Source organism: Sebastes umbrosus, chromosome 4 (assembly GCF_015220745.1).
Source record: "Sebastes umbrosus isolate fSebUmb1 chromosome 4, fSebUmb1.pri, whole genome shotgun sequence".
Taxonomy (NCBI): Eukaryota; Metazoa; Chordata; class Actinopteri; order Perciformes; family Sebastidae; genus Sebastes; species Sebastes umbrosus.
The window spans coordinates 32652435-32672803 of record NC_051272.1 but is presented as its reverse complement, the minus strand read 5'-3'; the positions used below and the strand labels follow the sequence as shown (position 1 = coordinate 32672803).

The 20369-nt window shown below is 40.2% G+C and overlaps 1 protein-coding gene across 1 annotated transcript; it reads left to right on the top strand.

The window, feature by feature from the left end:
- Positions 1 to 7416: 7416 nt before the first annotated feature.
- meak7 (MTOR associated protein, eak-7 homolog) lies at positions 7417 to 19850 on the top strand. Its single transcript, XM_037768458.1, has 9 exons — positions 7417 to 7509; positions 9108 to 9284; positions 9449 to 9712; positions 9874 to 10018; positions 11035 to 11249; positions 12885 to 13071; positions 15149 to 15267; positions 17505 to 17684; positions 18268 to 19850. Exons 2-9 carry the CDS (start codon positions 9114 to 9116, stop codon positions 18391 to 18393), a joined length of 1407 nt encoding a protein of 468 aa, XP_037624386.1. The 5' UTR covers positions 7417 to 7509; positions 9108 to 9113; the 3' UTR covers positions 18394 to 19850.
- The last annotated feature ends 519 nt before the right edge of the window (positions 19851 to 20369 follow it).

Below are 20369 nucleotides of genomic sequence, written 5' to 3'. Positions count from 1 at the left end.
AAGTCAACGTGTACTTGGCAAGTATACAGAAAAGTCCAAGTATACTTGGCTTATACCAACAAGTATACAGAGAAGTCTACGTGTACTTAGCAAGTATACAGAAAAGTCCAAGTATGCTTGGCTTATACTGAAAAGTATACAGAAAAGTGTATGTTTGGCTAAGTACTACAAGTTAACTTAAACAAAAATCTTAAAGGTATACTTGCAGTAAAAAAAAATAGTAGTTTACTGAGAGTCTTCTTTAAAGTATACTTTCATAAACTAAAAAGTGGGCTACAAGTATATAACTAGTAAACTAACAGTATACCTATAAGTTCACTTGTAGTATAATTCATAGTATAGTTGCAGTAAAAAATACAATTTGGATGTAAACTAGTTGTGTAGTAGTAGTTTACTACTTTTACATTTAAAGCATATTTAAATGTATACTTAAAAAGTGGGCCAATTCAGTCCCAAGAAGTATAGAAGTAGTACACTTACAAGTATACTACTAGTACACTGTATACTTATTACATGTCCTGTGTCTCCTCAGTCTCCGTCTTTCAAAGTCTCTACCGTTGATTCTGTGTAACTCAGCTGAGACAATCATTCACATGATGTCACAGACTAGAGTACTGCAACATGGCAGCGCTCTCACCACGAAAGATGAAACAAAGCTTCTTTTTTCTTTTAATTGCTGACCTTTGTCATGTTTGTTATATAATTATTCATTAGACTGGAAATCCCTTTAGTAAACCAGCTTAACTTGGTTTACAGTTTCACTTCCACTTTAAGGCAACACGGATCCCCTTTCCTCCTCCCTTCTACATTTTCCCTTTGTCTGTTTCCCAGCGATGTCTTACATAATTCTGCTTTCGAACAATTACTGTATTTTTCCCCTCCCATTCAACTTTGCCTCCCCCATTCACTCCAATTACTAATACACTGTGCTGTGTGCTCATCTATTTCCTTCTGAAGATTCTACTCTCCTTTTAATTAATCTATAACTCTCTGCTCTTCATGGATCAGTGACACCCAGTAAAATAGTTATTCATCTATTGAACCTGCCTTATTGGCACATTGCACTGTCTTCTGTAGCCATGAGGTTACAGTGAAAGGTCAATTGCTTCTGTGCAAACCTTTATAAGAAGAACGAGAGTGGCTGTGCATTTTAATTGCACTCTAATATCACTGTAAATCAAGGCATGCGTCAACTGGAGAGCTATCGGGGATATCGGGCACTGACAAGAGAACTCAAACTCCAACAGCAATAGCTCAGCATGCAGCCTACTCCTGTTACATGAAACAATAACATGTCAAAGCAGACAGGCAGTGAGCTTCTCTCACAGCAGGTATTCAGAGTTAAACCTGCAGTAGGTAGTATATTTTTGGCATCTTTGGTCAAAAATTCCATAATAACCTTTCAGCATATTGTAATTCAAGTGTTCGGAGAGATAACTAGACTTCTGCACCTCCTCATGGCTCTGTTTTCAGGCTTTACACAATTTAGCCCGTGATGGGAGACTTTGACCAATCACAGGTCATTTCAGAGAGAGAGAGCGTTCCTATTGGCTGTGCTCCGGCTGGTGGGCGGTGCTTGGTAGTTCCTCAACTGATCTCAACATGGCTGCCGGGTCACAAACTTTCTCATTTTACAGCTAAACAGTAAACTACGAGATGTTTCTGAAAACATTTGAGGAGAGAAATAGGCATTACAGTAACAGATTGACTCGTGGCTCTCAGAGACGGCAGTTGGATGGCAGACTCCAGATCAGCTCTGACTGGTTGTTTTCCTCCGGTCTGTGAAATATTGCAAATGCCATTAGGAGCACCGGAGGACACCGGAGGAACATGATTTTTTTCAGATTACTTGCCTCATGCACTACTGTCAGGATATAGTGACCGTTTTATAAAAATAACTTTTTTTTAAATCATACACTACAGCTCTAATGGTGGCTTTGCCCCAGTCGATTAATAATCACAATACCAGGACCTGGAACTGACATGCCCAAGTGGAATGCAGCCATTATGTTATCAAATTGATGCAAAGTGGTGAATCCTTATTTTTTTGAAACCCCTAATTTGAAACAGTTTTTGCATTTTCAGGCATTACACTTATTTGGATGTCTGTTCCATATTTTAAAAGACATTGTTCTCAACCGGCTGAACAAATGTCAGACAGATTACTTTTCTGAGATATGACACATCATAAGCTCCTGTATGTCATGGGTGTACCGGGGCTGCCTTCTGTTTTAGAGGGTTTCACTTTACAGTCAAACCGGCAAGCAGAAGTCCCCAACACCCACATAAAAGCTGTGATGACATCCTGGATTATTTCAGCACATGAATCAGCTGCCCTCACAGAGACCAGAATGAGGAAGCTGTCTTTCACTGCAGCTGACAGAGAGAGATATGATTCTTAATAAATGTTTATGTATGTACAGTATGGTTGATCCCTGAGGTGGTACATTGAGGTGCATGCACACGCGCGAGGAAATAGTCAGGTTTTCCATAAGAAAAGTTGTCCCAAGGTCAGAGGAGTGTCTGGCTCAGGAGGTAGAATGGTCACCCACTAATCAGAAGGTCGGTGGTTTGATCCCTGGCCCCTGCAGTCTACATGTCGAAGTGTCCTTGAGCAAGATACTGAACCCCAAATTTCTCCCATGCATGTGAATGTTCATTGCTCCTGATGAGCAGGTTAGCATCTTCTATGGTAGCCTCTAGGGCTGTGTATTGGCAAGAATCTAACAATATGATACGTATGACGATACAGGGGTTACGATACAATATATTCTGATATATTGCGATACTGTAAGTAAGGTGATATATTGTGATTTTTTAAAAATCTAATTTTAGGAAATAATATAAAGAACACACCACCATATGCATAAAATCTGAGTGAAAAGATGTTTACTTTTTAATGCAATCAGAACAGTGGAATTTGCATTACAGTCCCTGTAACATCCATCATCACAGCACTACTTTGAGAGGGCACATACACTGAGAGGGTGCATCTCTTTGAAACAGAAATAAGTTCATCTTTGCATGTAAACTATTAATTCAAAATCGATACAGTATCACACAACATAATATCGCAATATTCGATATTTCCGATATTTTCTTACACCCCTACAGTAGCAGCCTCTATCACCAGTGTGTGACTGTGAATGGGTGAATGTTGGCTTGTGTTGTAAAGCACTTTGAGTGGTCACTAAAACTAGAGAAGCGATATGCTGTATAAATGCGGTCCATTTAGACCATTTGCCTTTTTGAAATCCTTCGGTAAACACATGCAAAACACTTAGGCACACAAGACAAATGTGTACAGGAACTCATTTGTTTTGTTGTTTTACTGTGAGACCGGGGAAACACAATTCCCTTTGTGACAGGCCTCACAGGCCATTTAAAACCTGAATAGAAAAATGCTTTGGGTTAGTATCGCTTTCACTCCACGTCATTGTGTCTTTTAATGAATGAAAATGTCACGTCATCATGTTCATGATCTTTACATCTGGACTGAGAATACAGACAAAACACAGAAAGTAAAAAGAGACTACAATTACATGTGGCAAGCTAGCGCAGATTAGAATTTCTTGAAATGGATATACACAAACACTTTGAAGTTGGGTGACAATTTCAGTCTGTCAAAGTGGATGTGTGATGTGTGACTTTTTTTTTCTCTTCTTTTTTTGAACTTGGTATTCAAATGATGGATTTCCTGTGCAGTCATTCAGCAGTGAGACTTTTACCATATAGGGATGCAACTGAGAGGTGGGGAAAGGGAAGAGAAAAGAAGAACTAACATGGCTCACTTCTCAAGTCTCAGCTTGCTGACAGCTGAATCACTATAGAAGCATGCACACAGCTCAGTTCATAGTAATCAAGCCAAGTCTCTCTTTTATTGGAACGTGTGCATGTACACATTCATATATCACTGAACCATGTGTAGCGCCTGGTTTTGTCTGTACCTGCTTGATGAAGAAACAAAGTAAGAGACAATGAAAAGAGCAAAGAGAAGGAGCTCGATAGAGACTGGTCTAAACTGTAAATTGGTCTGATTACACCCACAGGTTTTTCAACCGTTGACTCACCGTCATTCACCTGAATGAGCCCATTCAACTGACGCAGCAGGGTGCCAATGCAGAGGGCAAAAAATTCACCTAGTTTATCTGAATTGTAAAACCTTGTCTCATAGTGTTACACGCTGCTGTGTAGTGTTTTGGTGACAGTGTTTTCTCTCTCTCTCTCTTTACAACCATGAAAAGCAAGCAGGCTAAACCAAACTAAGAAATTGCGGTCTGTCTGTCTATTAATCTCCTTCGCTCCATTTCAGTGCTACGGACAACGCCGCACGTACACACGCACTCTCTATACACCTTATTCCTAGCCCCAATGATGCCTTGCGTGAACTATGTGCGCAACTTCTGGCGCGTCGTGTCACTGAACCGGAACCGGCGTTTTCCGGTACACTAATCGTCTCTCCTAGAGTGATTGTATTAAAAAATCTAGTAAAATATGTGTGAACACCACCTATTACACCACAATCAGGATAATGTGATCATAGCTCTGCCCTCTACTATGGAGGGATGGGAGGACGACCTGAAGAAGTGGCCTCAGATAACGTACACTAGCATATTTAGCTATGTTATTGACTCCGTTGCTACAGACGGTGAAGGGATGAACAATCTGAAAAGCTCTGAGGCAGATCAGTACTTCCACATTAACAAGGTTTCCTTGTTTTCTACACACAGATAACAATACTTAAACTATTTGTAGTCTAATGCTGCCCTGCACTCCGTGCCATAAACTGCCTTACATTTTAAACTGTACAGAAAATAGTAAAAGTAACTGGCTGTCATTAAACAGACGCTACAATGGTAGGTGATGGAAACTGTACCGTTGGTCACAACAATCCCTTTCTGTTTTGGGTGCATGTTCAACATACTATTGTTGAAGCCACAAATTTAGCTTTGACTGGTTGTTAGTACAGCTATGAACAGCACAAGAAGTACCACAGCTCAAATGCAAATTTAATGTTAGGTAAAAATCTGTTAAAAAAATAAAGCAGGATTTGCTAACATGAAGGCAAATTACTTTTCAAAATAAGCACCGTTGGTGGTTAGCCACTATGGTTAGTGTGGTGGCAGTTTCTGTTAAAACAAGACACAAACCAACGTAACAACTTGTCTTTCAGTGAATTTAATAAAAAGGCATACATTAATAACTAAAACATCTGCAGATGGACTGCAGATGGACTCACGAGCACAGCCACCTGTTGTGGACTGTGGCAAGTGAGCCCCGAATACAAAGAGTAGTCAGTATTTATACATTTAAAGCATAACATGAAGATAAGTGCAAAGAAGAAAGGAAGAGAAGGATAGAAAGTGTATCAATGCGTCAGCACACAGCAGACAACAGAGCATCACAAGACATAACAAGTATTTCAGCAATCTGTTGTTTGCAGTTACAGAGAACTAAAATGTCAGGTCACTGTATTATGGTGATGAAGTTGAACATGTGAGGCCTTGAGATTATCTAAAGGTACAGTGTTAAACTGCAGATATGAAAATTGCCATTACATTAGCCACTATGGTTAGCCTATGGCACTATCTGCTACTTACGCTACCTCACCGGAAGTTACGCCCATCATCATTTATATAGTAACGCCCCCGAGAATAAGGTGGATACAGAACAAGTTTATGCAATAATATTGCTGATAAACAATGCACGTGATAGGTAAATGTCAAATTGCATTGAAGCAGTCAGTGGGTGACGGTGACCAATATTGTTTGATAAAACCCAGATACAATTCAGGCTTTTATTCATAAAAATATGATATCAGACTCCAAAAGTTACCCGGGCCGTGCAATTTTTGGTTGTTGTTGTTGTTCTGTTTTCTTCCAGAAAACTGCCTACGCTGGGGTACCACTTGAATTACAATATGCTGAAAGGTTATTATGGAATTTTAACCCAGTGAAAATTGGGTTACGCCAAACATAAACTGCCTACCCCAGCTTTAAGTGTCTTATTTTGTATCTCTCTCCATCAACTGATTTTGTATAATCAAATTGTTACGTTAAAATGATGTGTCTTTTCAAAATATACACCTCACTTTGTATATAAAAAGACAAACTTCTGTTAAAATCTACCCAAAATAAAACAACCTGGACATTGCACATCTTGCATCACGTTGATCTTTTGGAATCTTACAGATTTTGGTTGTACTGAATAGCATCAGCACAAAGGTTTTTATTATTATCCTTTATCCTGTATGTAGACACCAACAGATAGTATCAACATGGTTATCATACATACAGTAGGAAGACGGGAAAAACTTTTTAATGTTGGTGATTCAGCGATGACAAATATAATGCATTTGGCTCACTCTATGTAGGACATTAGGTAGGTAGGTTATGTAGGTTACTTTAGGCAGGGGGGTAAAAAAAACTAGCAATCTAGCTACCGTCACTGCTAAATTCAAAAGGGGCCAGGTCAAACACAATTATGACCCAGTTATCAACTTTGTAACTTGTTTGTACAGTAAATGCATTCCAGAAGACTTATGTTCAGAAATGATTCTCCAGCTCTGTGGTTTATCTTATGCTGCACACACTGATTCATCATATCCTGTCTGTTTACTTGGCGTGGGCAGATGGCTGCACGTCACCTTCACATTCAGCTGTGTCGACGTGGGTGCATCCAATGTCCTACAAGACCTCATTATAATGCAACACACCCAGCTCAGTGCACTCACATAGTAAATCTCATGCCCTTAAAAGGCGCTTTTCAACTGCCTGCTGTTTCCGCAAAGGCCTCTGTCTGCCTTCTGGTTACTCCTGTGCAGACTCTACTGGTGAAAGATGGGACAGGACTGAAATTACAGTTCCTTCTCATGTTACTGTAAATTACTAGGTTTTTGTGTAGGCTTACATGTGGTTCTAGGCATATCATGTGTGTTTGCATGTGAAATAAATTATGGGATAAAATTGGATAAGGGAACATCAGTGATGTCGTCAGTCCTAAACTCATAATTTGTTTGGATTTAATATTTATTAGAAATATATTGGTGACTAAAAGATGGATAATAAATGCAGGAGTAATCACTAACACTTCCCTACAGTATGAGTCATGCTTTTTTAAAATAATGTAATAAAATTATTTCTTTTCCCCTTTTACTATTAAATAAATGATTTTCTAAATGTTATTTCATTTTTTTGAGGTAACAGTGTAACTGCACTTTGTGGTTGAATACAGCAATAGAGACGTTTTTTTTTTAATTTCATAGCATTCAATTTTACAAACAGTTGTGCCAAAACAAAACAGACCCAGTGTGTTAATGAACATAGCCCTCACTAAATAACAAGTCCATTCTCCCCGCCTCCTGACATCATGGACCAATCACATGAAGCAGGTGAACATTTGGCTCATTTGATTGGCTACAGTAAATGTCGTCACTAACAGCACCCGGAAGTTTACAGTGTTGTTGCCACTGTGTGCAGGATGGAGAGCTTAGCTGCTGTTCTTTAAAAGGTTAGCGACACATTCAGGGTTCATTATGAAGCTGTTTAGCTTTGAGAACATCATGCACGTTATGTTGTCATTACAACCACAGTGTTTGGCTAGCTTTTTGTGTGTAGGGGATAGAAGGGCAGTAATGTTAAAGCTGTGTTTTAGTGAACTGTACTCATCAATCAAGGTCCAACATGAGGAGTTAGTGTTGTTGAACCATGGAGACAACTGGCTGGCTATCATTACATAGCCTACTGCCTTTAAATGTAACATCCTGTAGAACAATACTAAAGAGCTTTATCAACACGTAGTGAGCAGCAACTAAAGACATACTATGCAACATCATAGTGTTGTATTTGTTGTACTCATAGCTGTAACAGGACTAACGTTACCATATCAAAGTGGTTATTTTACTTCAATTGAATTCGGATGGCTGAGATGAAGTTTTATGATACATTTTATTGCTTTATTTGAAAATGATTCATACAGTATTTAGGTTATGGGTCAGCCCTAGAATAGAGGTGAGGTAAATCATCACTAGATGTTTACTGTTTCCATTGGTTCCTAATCTGGGGGTTGGGACCCTCCAGGGGGTCACAAGACACTTCTGAGGGTTTGTCACACAAAATTATGGGGAAAAGACTAATTAATTAAATATGTTTTTCTTGTGAAAAAAAAAATTAAACCATTGGAGGACAATAAGGCAATAACATGTAATAAGGGCCAAATTTTAAGGGGCCATATGCGAAAAAGTTTTGGAAACCACTGCCCTGGATACTGAATCATTCATCAACTCAGTAAGACAGGACAACAGCAGCCATGATGATTTTGCCGGGATATTTACCTGTGTAAAGTGTCTTTGAGTTTCTTGAAAATCGCTATATAAATAAAATGTATTATTATTATTATTATTATGTTGTCACATTTTACAACTGATTGATAACAACAACTTATTATTGGAATATGTCAGACTTCTCTGAGGCTACAAAGTAGGTCGTTAATTAGGTGTCAAACTCAAAAACTGATTCATAATATCATCAGGGAACAGCTGTGATACACGACTATTAAAAAAGTGAATATAGTGCAGAAGAGACTGTTCAAAATGAGTATAGTGCAGGGTAACTCCAGTAGCTTAGTCTATGAATGTGCACTGTGTGTATTATTATCTGTCCTGCAGACCGTCCTCCTTTGTCCTCCTCCTCCCCAGAGATAAGGCAGGACAACAGCAGCCATGTAATGTGTCTTTGAGTTTCTCGAAAATCGCTATATAAATAAAATGTATTATTATTATTATTATGTGGTCACATTTTACAACTGATTGATAACAACAAACTATTATTGGAATATGTCAGACATCTCTGAGGCTACAAAGTCAGTCGTTAATTGAGTGTCAAACTCAAAAACTGATTCATTATATCATTTCTCTAAGTCCTGACAATGTGGTTTCCATTATAAGTAGCCAGCTAGATGGTGTTTTGATATATACAAATACCATATATGACTATAATGAAATCAATATTGCACAATATGCAATCTGTTTTTGGGTGAATTTTTTTAATTGTATGTTAATATAATGACACTGCTGTGTGTGTTCTGCTGTTCTTTGTGTTGGATTGTAGAGCACCATGGGTAACACAGAGAGTGTGGTGGTGCAGAAGCGGCTGGCCCGCTTCCGCCCCGAGGAGCGGCCTGTGGTTGAGGGGGTCTTTGACAGGCTCCAGGGAGGTACTGGGGACCCTTCAGGACCCCCGGGGAAAACACCAGTAGGGAAGACTCTAACGCTTGAGATGCTGCAGGTGGGATTGTTAAAGCAGTAAATAGACTGTATAATTCTTATACCTAAAGTAGGTGTACGCACTCAGAAATATGCTGTGTTTCTTTGACTATATTTGTCAGGGAAAGGTAGTTTCTGCCAGTGTGTTGCAAGTGTATAATCAACCCCTCCTTTTGTCTGTCCCAGTCCTCAATGGGCAGCCTGGCACCAGACTCCATGGTGAGGAGGGTCTACCAGTGCATGTGTAGTATCGACCCTGGACTGGCAGCACCCACAGCTTCTGGGAAGACCAGCTCCTCTGCTGCCTCTGGAGTGAGTCGAGAGCAATTGGTCATCTTCCTAGCAGACACCCTGCGAGGCACTGCAGAAGAGCGGGCTCCTCTCGTCATGGCAATGTCCCAGCGTGGCTCAGAGGCAGCAACGGTTGTCACATGTGAGCAGGTAGTAGAGGTGAGTAGAGGGTACAATTAAATAGGACATAATGTGTCAATTTCTTTAGTATTTCTCGTCTTCTTTAGTTTTATCTTTTGTCACAACCATCTCTTCTCACTTTGCTACCTCCATTACTCCCTACTGACGCCTTACTCTGGCCCTTTTCTCTTTGTCCATAGTTCCTCCAGGACCTGATTTCTGCTGTAGTTCAGATTGTGGTCCACAGAGGGCGCCTGCAGGCCTGGAAGCCAGAGAAAATGGGTGATGGCTCCCTGGGTGTCAAACTCCTGGCAGAGCAGATATGTTCTGAACTCAAACCCTCAGGTAAATGGGTGATTTGAAGATTTTTGAACATATTAAAGCCATACTTCACCCACAAAATGACCATTTGTATATAAATTACTCATCGTGTGTTATATTGAATTCTTGAAGAAAAAGTTTTTGTCGCATGCCTCCATGGTGACGGTTTTGCTGTTGCCCATTTACTTCAATTCATCAAGGATTTACTCCGTTTTCGGATTATCCATTCTCTGTGGAGGCATGTGAGGAAACAAAGTTTTCTTAAAGAATACAAGGTAACACGCAGTGAGCAGTTGATATAGAAATTATCATGTTGGGGTTGAAGAATTCCTTTAAAGGTGCTAAATGCAGGATTGGGAGCATTTCTATTGCCTCCGCACGGCTCTCATCATGGAGATGGCTGAGCCGGCGGCTCATAGCTAACGCTGCTAACAGTGAAAACAACGGCAACAATGCTGACAGAGCTAACAGTGTTAACCTGAGGGGGAACCGAAGGGTGGGTGCTCCGCTTCCGCACATCGATGCCGTCGGTCAGGACGGCGTTATCAGCTGTAACTGTCATATGAGAGCAGTACAGAGTAGCGGCCGTGAGCTAGCCAGTTAGGCACGCTCACATGCACAAACATGCACTAAAAGGCACGTGCGGCCGGCCAAGCTATGTCAACAAAACACAGTGAAGCTCTTATTACAATACACACACACACAGAGGGAGAGAGACTTCCTTCTTTGCTCAGGTAGACATTACTCCTCTATCTCTTTACATAGCAAATAGTTGGTTGCTGCTATATTAATGCTCTGGATATTCCAGAGAGCACCTTTAAGGAAGTGCGACTCGGCTTGACTCAACTCCTCTCCTCAGATCAGGGAGGTTATGTTGTTTCTTGTCTTGTCCTCTCCTCTTCTCTCCTCTCCTCTCCTCTCCTCTCCTCTCCTCAGATCAGGGAGGTTATGTTGTTTCTTGTCCTCTCCTCTCCTCTCCTCTCCTCTCCTCAGATCAGGGAGGTTATGTTGTTTCTTGTCCTCTCCTCTCCTCTCCTCAGATCAGGGAGGTTATGATGTCTCCTCTCTGGAGGACTGGATCTTCAGGACTTCCCAGGTGTCGTTGTACCTGGAGATGCTGGTAGCTGAGGGCCTAAATGTGTCCCTGAGTGGCCGGCCTGCCCCCACCCTGCTGCCCCCCTGCAGGGAGACGCCCTGGAAAGAGCTGAGGTGTCTGCTGCTGGACCTTCCCACCCTCATGTTTCTGGCACCACAGGTTAGAATACAAATGTATTTGGCATCATTCTGACCAAAATTTTCTGTTCGTGGTTTAAAGCAAATTTTTGGTGAGCGTTCTAAAACCACAGTGCAATTGATTTTTTAATGAAGTTAAACCAATTGGAGAATTGTCCCAAAGCTTCAGTTTAAATTATTTGGGGTGAAAATGGTGTTCAATTTACATTATTTGGGGACGTATACCGATTCTTATCAGCTGATGGTTAGAGGTCATCACGGGACCATAAATTTGTGCCCGAACCCAAAAAGAAATGTACTACCCGGAAACCAAACTGAACCCGTCTATTATTTGAAAGCTGGGACCCATGCAGAACCGGGAAATGTTGGAACCTTCCACCATGATCAGCGCTGCCCGATCACAGGTCTTCTCAGATCCACTTGGGTATTGCGTGAGTGCTAGTTGTGCAAAATGTCTAATGCAGCCAAATGTAATATCATTTCAGAACCTGTCTGTCTGTCAGAATTCTTTCCAACGCCTTGGACCGGACACAAGCAGAGTTATAGTCTTATAGTTACCACTACCATAAATTTGACCCGTTCTATTTCTATAACAGGAACTAACAGCACTGAGAGCATTGAGTCATTTAGAGCGGCATGAACTAGAAACCCAGTAAATCAAGTGGTAAGAGGAGGAACAGGTTTTTCCATCATATTGTGTATCAGTAATGTGGTTTGTTCCACCTACCTTATTGTCATCTAGTTTTATTGTAATTTCAGACAATTCATCAGACGTCACTATCGTGCCCACAGTGACGTCATTAACAGTAAAACTTCTGCTTTGCACATTATTAATCATAGTCATAATAGATTTGTATATTTATATATGTTTCTCCCATGACTTAATTTCATCTGTGACACTCACACCATTATTATCAGATGGTAAATGAGTTCTACTGTTAGTCATAGCTTTGACCTCTTCTCACTTTGCAACCTCCTGGCAAACAAATTAGCCCTCATGGTTTCCTTCAGTCAAATCTAGAATTGGTACATTCCTTAAAATAAAACAAAGGCCCATGCCTAACATTTCCGGCATTTGTTTTTACATTAATAAAAGGAACCACTTGTCACTGTACTGTATTTCACAATAATGCCACAGGCAAAGTTTGACAAAGTTCAACTACGAGTCATTCTTGCTAAGACCGGTAAGCCTTCCACTGTTACCTTCAGTAGGCAAAGTCAGAAAGTTTAGAGTCACTGGTAGGGCTGTGTGTTGGTAAGAATCTGGCGATACGATAGGTATCGTGATACAGGGGTAACGATTCAATGTATTGTCATATATTGCGATACTGTAAGCAAGGCGATATGGTGCGGAAAACTGTCATAGTTTAAAGACACACCACAAAATCTGAGTAAAAAAAGTCACTATGTGAAATAGCTACTATGGGGACTAACATCATCACACATTAATACAATTGGACTCATTGGATCCACAAGAGTCTCAGCTTTCCTATCCAATTTATTCATATAGAGGCATCAATATTAAATTGAGACTGTTTCATAACCAGTTAAAAACTTCTTGTAGTAGCTTTAAATAAATACAATAAGCCTGTGTTGAGTGATATTTTCGTACATTTTTACACACTGTCGTTTCACAACTCTTTGTTAATCTCTCCAGTTGCCAGACAGCTACAACGCCCCCTGGAGACTTGTGTTTTCCACACGGCTGCATGGGGAGAGCTTCACCAGGATGGTGACCGGCCTGACGAAGTGTGGGCCCACCCTGCTGCTCGTCAAAGACACAAAGGGGCACGTTTTTGGGGGCTTCGCCTCCCACGCCTGGGAGGTCAAACCTCAGTTCCAGGGTGAGAGAAGAGACTAGCTCCGTCTGATCACACAACACTTTCATGCTGTATGACTTCGATGTAATTTGCTATTAGATGAATACCATCTCTAGTTCATCAGCTGCCTTCAACAATTTTATAGAGAACAACAACATAAGCCTACATGACTTGCTCTCTCATCTTAGTAAGTGTGCAAATGCTACACAGTTAAGCATTTGGAATACTATGCTAGATACTAAATATGACTATGTATCTCAAATTATTGTCAGAATTGATAGAACTGATAACAAACGCTAGGATGAGCTTCCCTCAACATAAGCTATGGTTATACAACAGATAACCAGTGATGGCTTGAGCATTGTATATTAGCAACTAAAAGGGCACCATCATATTTTAACTTTTAAGTAATTATTACTCAGTATTTTGGTGAATTGAAAGTCACGCAAAGCTAAAGATTAAACTTAAATTTACTTTACGGATCATACAAATGCTAAAACAGTGCTGCACTTACCATGTTTGCCACTATGTTGACATGACATGATTTAGCCTGAGGATTAAGAAAAACCTCCAAACTTCATAAAAGTTTGACTTGAAGTGTCATTGCATCATCGTATTTTTCCTATACACCTTATTCCTAGCTCCCATGATGCCTTGCGCGAATTATGGGCGCAACTTCCGGCGTGTCGTGTCACTGAACCGGAACCGGCGTTCTCCGTGGTAACGGTACGCTAATCGAAACTCCTAGAGCGATTGTATTAAAAATCTAGTAAAACATGTGTGAACACCACCTATTACAGCTCAAACAGGATAATGTGATCATAGCTCTGCCTTCTACTATGGAGGGATGGAAGGACGACCTGAAGAAGTGGCCTCAGATAACCTACACTAGCATATTTAGCTACTTTATTGACTCCGTTGCTACATAAACTGCCTTACATTTTAAACTGTACAGAAAATAGTGAAAGTAACTGGCTGTCATTAAACCAACGCTACAATGCTGTGTCCTCCCTACACATGAAATCATAGCTGATGTTCTCCTGGCACTGCTGTCAGTCCTTTTAAGGACCTGACGTCTCTTCTCCGCTGGTCTTTCGTAGCCCAACCACAAAGTAGGTTAGGGGTTTTCCTCCGTTGGCTTTTTGTAGCCTAAATGAAATGAGCACACATAACGAGGGTTTATGGTCTCTTCAAGTTTAGGTTTCTCAGCCACATTCTTCTGGATTCCTCGTCTGTAGGTCGGCGATGGAAACTGTACCGTTGGTCACAAGAACAATCACTTTTTGTTTTGGGTGCATGTTCAACACACTGTTGTTTCAGACACAGATTTAGCTTTGTCTGGTTGTTAGTACAGCCGCCAACAGCGCAACAAGTACCAGAGCTCCGCAAGGACATTTTAGAAAATGCAGATTTATCGTTAGTTAAATATCTTTTAAAAATAAAGCAGGATTTGCTAAATTGAGGGCAAATTACTTTTCAAAAGAAGCGCCGTTGGCGGTTAGCCACTATGGTGAGCCTATGGGACTGACTAGCTTACTGCTACTTCCGCTACCTCACCGGAAGTTACGCCCATCATCATTTCTACAGTAAAGCCCCCGAGAATAAGGTGGATAGGTAATTTTTCACAGCATATATTTTTTGTGTAAATAATTGATTAGTTTTTAGGTGCATCAGTAAGCCAGTGTGTACATTCTCAGTGCACTAGAACTTTAAGGCACCCGAGGGTGCTGCGGTACCCACTTGGGGAATCACTGCTTCAGGTATCAAGACCTTGGTCTAAGAAACTGTTTAATACTGCTGAATAAAGAACAGAAGTGATTTGTGCAAATAACTTTCAAGCTTCGTAGAACTCATCCACGCAGGAGTGAAGTGTGATGTCGCTGATACATAACAGTGAATTTAGTCTTGTAAATCCATCCCGGTTGTGTAGAAACAGTACTATCATGTTGGCGTGGACCTTACCTCAGATCAGGACTGATATAAAGCACTGATAAAAGGACACATTGAGGAAGTAATACTAATTGTTTAAATACTGTGGGGCTGTCACTTGACTTTTCTCTCAGATCTTAATAATTTGTATATACGGTATGTGTGTGTGCAGGTGACTCCAGATGCATCCTGTTCACTGTGTTCCCCAGACTGAGGGTTTATACAGCAACAGGATACAACCAGCACTTCATGTACCTCAACCAGAATCAGCAGACCATGCCCAACGGACTGGTGAGACCGCACTAGTGTAGCAGAGGGTTCATGGCCTGTAATTATCACATGGAGCTTAAAATGTAATTCACTTAATTTAGCATGTGAATATTGTTTTTCAGATATTGTGTGATAGAGTAACATCATTATACAAGTTTTCTGATTGAGGAGACAAAAACCTTTATTAAAACTGCGTAACTAGTGGTCAACCAATCCTCTGACCTTTCATGTTATGGATACAATACAGTGTTATTTTTGACATACAGTATTTATTGTACAACCAATCTCAGAACCCATTGGCTATCAGTCTGACGACGATTTAGCCTCTGGAGGCAACAATATTTCAGGGTTTCCGTTGTAACCAGCGGATATCTGTATAACGTATATCCGGGACCAAGACTTTCTCTTCGGTACGCCGCTCATTGTTTACGGTGCGATTATCAACTTGAAACGCGAGAATGGAGTTGGAGTTGGCTAATCTCTATAAACAGATATGTGCATATGAATTCAGATACATTTTTAAAAAAGAAAGCTAATAAAAGGTTAAATTGTTGTGAGACAATAGCCAATGGGTTGCATTTCGGTCTATGTGTCTTTTGCTCTCCACAGGGACTGTTTACCTGCACGCAACCAAAGCCAACTCTAACGTAATTTGTCAATACTACTCGGACTACAAAAGGACTACAAACGGAAACCAGAAAATACAAAATCTTGTCCAGTTGCCTACAAAGTCGGCATTCATACGCAGATATCTGTTTATAGAGGTTATTGTATAATTTACACCAATCCACCAAAGCAAATGTTTGTCACATTGGTAGAACAACAGCCCTAATAGCCAGTAAACAAACAGGGCCCAACTAATCAATATTTATTAACAATGGATCAAATATTTATGTATCATGTTATAGTGGTCGATTATAGTGACAAACTTGCAAATAATTATCACCCAAGAGCTGTTTTCAGTGAAAAAGCTCTGATAAACCTAATGTAATGTATGCTACCTGCCCAGCACAACAACAGTTAGTTGTTGGAGACAATGGTTGGAAAATCAATTAACCCTCTGAGACCTGCGATCCCGACTGACTTTACTGTCTTTCAGAGGCTCTAGCAGGTTCACGTTTAGGCCTAGAGTGAAGCTACAGATATCATATAAAACAAGAAAAGGAATCCATTAAAGAAATGTGTTATTTCCGCCTATTCTAAAAATTATGTTTGAATATTTCTGCATATTGGGGTCCCTAAACAGTCTTGGAATGATAAATTGGGTATCACAGTAAAGCTGAGACTCTTGTGGATCCAATGAGTCCAGCTGTATTCATGTGTGATGATGTTAGTCCCCATAGGAGACATTTCATTGTAGTGAGACCATTTTTTGGAAATGTGACCTCACTGTATAAAGTGACCTGTGGTGACCTCTAGGATAATCACAGCCTCTGAGACCTAGAGCATTCAGAGGATGGATGGCTTTTCTAGCTAGATTGACAATAAGGGGGTTTCTGAGCAGTTTACACAACAGAAGTGCTCGACATCCAATTGCCAATAAATGCAATTCTTGCAGAAAACTCAAAATGTCAAAAGTCTTTGTCACCATTTCACAGCATGGCTTTTTCTATGGTGTTCTAAAAGCTCTTGGTGTCTTAATGTGGTATTTTGGAAGGATTATTGGTCAATTTTATTAATTCTCGATAGATAAAAAATGGTTAAATTTAACACCAAATCTAATTAATTAATTGATTAATTCATGCATGTTTATTTCAGATTTATGACTACAACAACTTGACAAAGTGTTGAGCAGCTTCTCAAATTAATCTTTCAGATGATGTACACCACTTCTATGTGACATCTACTGTTGACCTGCTATCTCCCCCTAAAGACCCCCTGTACCTCCCTAAAATAGACAAAAACGGGCCTATTGTGGGTCTCAGAGGGTTAATGCAGCTTTAAAAGGGGTTGGTAACATTCAGAAAATGTTAATCGCTTCTGATGTGGTCTTACTGTTGGTATTATTTTCAACGTTAACATGAGCATCAATGTTACTGTTCCACCCAAAGACTAAATTTTTGGCATCAGAATGGTCTCATGTTCATTTAAACTTCATTTCACGAAATATTGGTTGTTGAGCTCCAGAAATATTGTTCCCACTTTAGGATAGAACAATAAAAGACTGCAGTGATAGATACGATTATTCTTATTAAAAAATATTTGTCTTCATTCTTTGTGTTTTATGATGGATGTTTATGTTTTGTGGTCTTCATCAGGGTATGGGTGGTCAACACGGCTACTTTGGCCTGTGGCTGGACAGCGATTTTGGCCGTGGTCATAGCCGTGCACGGCCCAAGTGCACCACCTACGGCAGCCCTCAGCTCTCTGGAGAGGAGGACTTCACCCTGGACTCAATGGAAGTGTGGGCGGTCGGAAAACCCCCAGAACCAGAGGAGGTCAGAGTACTTGCTTTTTTGCCTGTATTTGATAGCACACACGAAACAAGGCAAGAGGGGAAACTGGGGGCGTTGTGGTTCTGTGGTTTGCTCACAATTTGGCAATCAGAATACTCGGTCAATTCTTTATTTATCCTGCAAATCTCACGGATGATTCATAGTGTTTTCCAAGGAAATCTTGCTTGACATATTTCTACAATCAGTCTTTAACTGTCCTACACTGCAGACTCACAGCAGTGTTGGAGTTCATCCACAAAGGTCACAGTAATAGGCAGGTGCTAATGCTGCTGCTGTTGGGGGAGACATTAGGAGCTCACAGGAGCTGGAGGAGAGATGTGAGAATGAAAGATGGTAGATATGGGTGTAATGTTTTCATGCTTTTTTTTTTCTAGTAATCCATATTCAGTAGAATTATGACAAAGCTGGCCACCCATTTTCTTTAAGAATTCAGGCAGATGCACATCAGGCATGTAATTAACTGTACCCCAAATATAGAACCTCATTTACATACCAGCTGCTTCCTTTAGAATACAAAGAATTAAACCCATGTAATGGTATTTCTGTATGTTTTTTTTTGTTTCAGGGCGAGGAGGGGAAGAGCAAGAAAAGTATCCTGGATGTGAATCCAGAGGTCCAGGCCATGTTGGAGATGGCAGGGAAGACTCTACACAGTCAGGGCCTCAGGGAGCCAGAGGAAGACCAGGAGTAGTGAGGGGCAACAGGGAGACAAAAACAATTTTAACTTATTGAGGCTCCCAGTCCACCTGGTACTGACTGACCTGGTATCATCTGATATACTTTACCTTTCATTCTGCTTGGACACTTTCACACACAAAATTGCAGCTTCTTTTAATTACGGAAGCCTTGAGAGGCAACTGAGAAAAAAAAAACATTCTGGACAAGTCTGATCTAAATAGTTTTCTGTCCTATGTCTATGACTTAAGAACAGGTGAAAAAAAAATTTTTGTAAGTTTTGTAATACTCATTTCGGCAACAAGAGGTTGAAGTACAGTGTAGACCGCTACCCCATGTCTAAATAGGACTAAAAGCATTCATGTGTTCAGCCAGAACTATTTACATAACTTGCTAACACACAATATATGTACCTTGTGTTTAGAGTGCGTGGAGAAAGAAAATGGATCACCAGAATGTTTTTTTTTCTCACTTGCCTCTCAGGGCTTCCGTATTTAAAGACACCACAGTAAAGTCATTCTCATGTTTACACCGATCACCAGTTAGAGTTGGTTTTGTCTGTGAGAAGATGTCATCACAACATAAACCAGGCTAACAAGGTCTAACTAGGTCTGAGGCAGCTAATAAGTGGTTCATAAAGTCTAATCTATCCCTTTCACACACTGCTGAAAGCTGAAAGCTACTAATGTGGCTTCAAGTCAGCTTTCGTAATCAGTGTGACAGGGACCAATGTGTCATGGGTGTGTTCACTCTTACTTCCACCAAGCTTCACTGGTGTTTGATAGAGACAAGCTTTTTTGAATTAATAGATACCACAGGAAATTCTATCAAAGAGGCAGTGGAAGCAGTTTCTTCTTCAGCAGCAGCCTCAGTCAACCAGAATGCAATGCATCCACATTATCTCTATTGAAACCACTAACTGAAGTATTAGGTTGAAGACAGTAAGTCACACCATTAATAATTATGTAAAACAGTAAAATAATACATGGAATTATCCTGAAGGTGTGGGTTCAAAGGAGGTAAGGATCATCTTAAACCCATTTTAAGAAAAGTCTAATAGTGAATTGCTGTGTAACAGATTATTTTATTGCTACAGTATTAAAAAACCTATTGGTTTAGGAGACAAAATCTGAAACGGGGCTGTTAGTCAGTCTCTATCTAGCTGCTTCACCGTCTGAGCAGTTAGACTCGACTGCAAGAGGAGAGATTGACTATTTATTCAAATACTGGGGATTCTAAATAATTTGTCCCTCAAATTACATATATTAATGTAACACTACGCAGTTAGTTAGCTATAGTTTACCCCACTTGTTTTATCAAAGTCATATAATGATAAAATGATTTAAGAATTTGACAAAATGTGAGTTAAATTGTACTCAGAACGAATGAATAGCCACTGATTTGACTGACACGAACAGGACAATAAAGTTACTGGGAAAAAAAAGGTCAATATGACCTTGAGCCCACCAATGATCTACGTTTTAGTGACCGTTTTTTCCAATATATTTTTTTGTCAGAGCATTTGATTCATTGATTGCTGTCGGGATATAATGGAAGAATTTCAAACTAATATAACAACAATGTTTTTGAAGGTTACCAACTCTAGCTTTAATAAAGTACAGAGGTGATTCAGTATATCACCATATTTTTAATATGGTTTAGCATCTTGCTTTTAGCAGTAAGTTTAAAGCTTCAGTCGGCAGTATATTTTTGGCGTCATTGGGCAAAAATTCCATAATAACCTTTCAGCATATTGTAATTCAAGTGGTCTGAGAGAAAACTAGACTTCTGCACCTCCTCATGGCTCTGTTTTCAGACTTCAGAACATCTAGCCTGTGACGGGAGACTTTGACCAATCACAGGTCATTTCAGAGAGAGCGAGCATTCCTATTGGCTGTGCTCCGGCTGGTGGGCGGTGCTTGTTATTTCCTCAACTGGTCTCAACATGGCTGCCGGGTCACAAACGTTCTCATTTTACAGCTAAACAGTACA

Excerpts from the sequence above, each read along its gene's own strand:
- meak7 (XM_037768458.1), top strand. The coding sequence starts at position 9,114 with ATGGGTAACACAGAGAGTGTGGTGGTGCAGAAGCGGCTGGCCCGCTTC. Across the intron at positions 11,250-12,884 it reads TCATGTTTCTGGCACCACAG|TTGCCAGACAGCTACAACGC; the intron begins GTTAGAATACAA and ends TAATCTCTCCAG. Across the intron at positions 17,685-18,267 it reads AACCCCCAGAACCAGAGGAG|GGCGAGGAGGGGAAGAGCAA; the intron begins GTCAGAGTACTT and ends TTTTTGTTTCAG.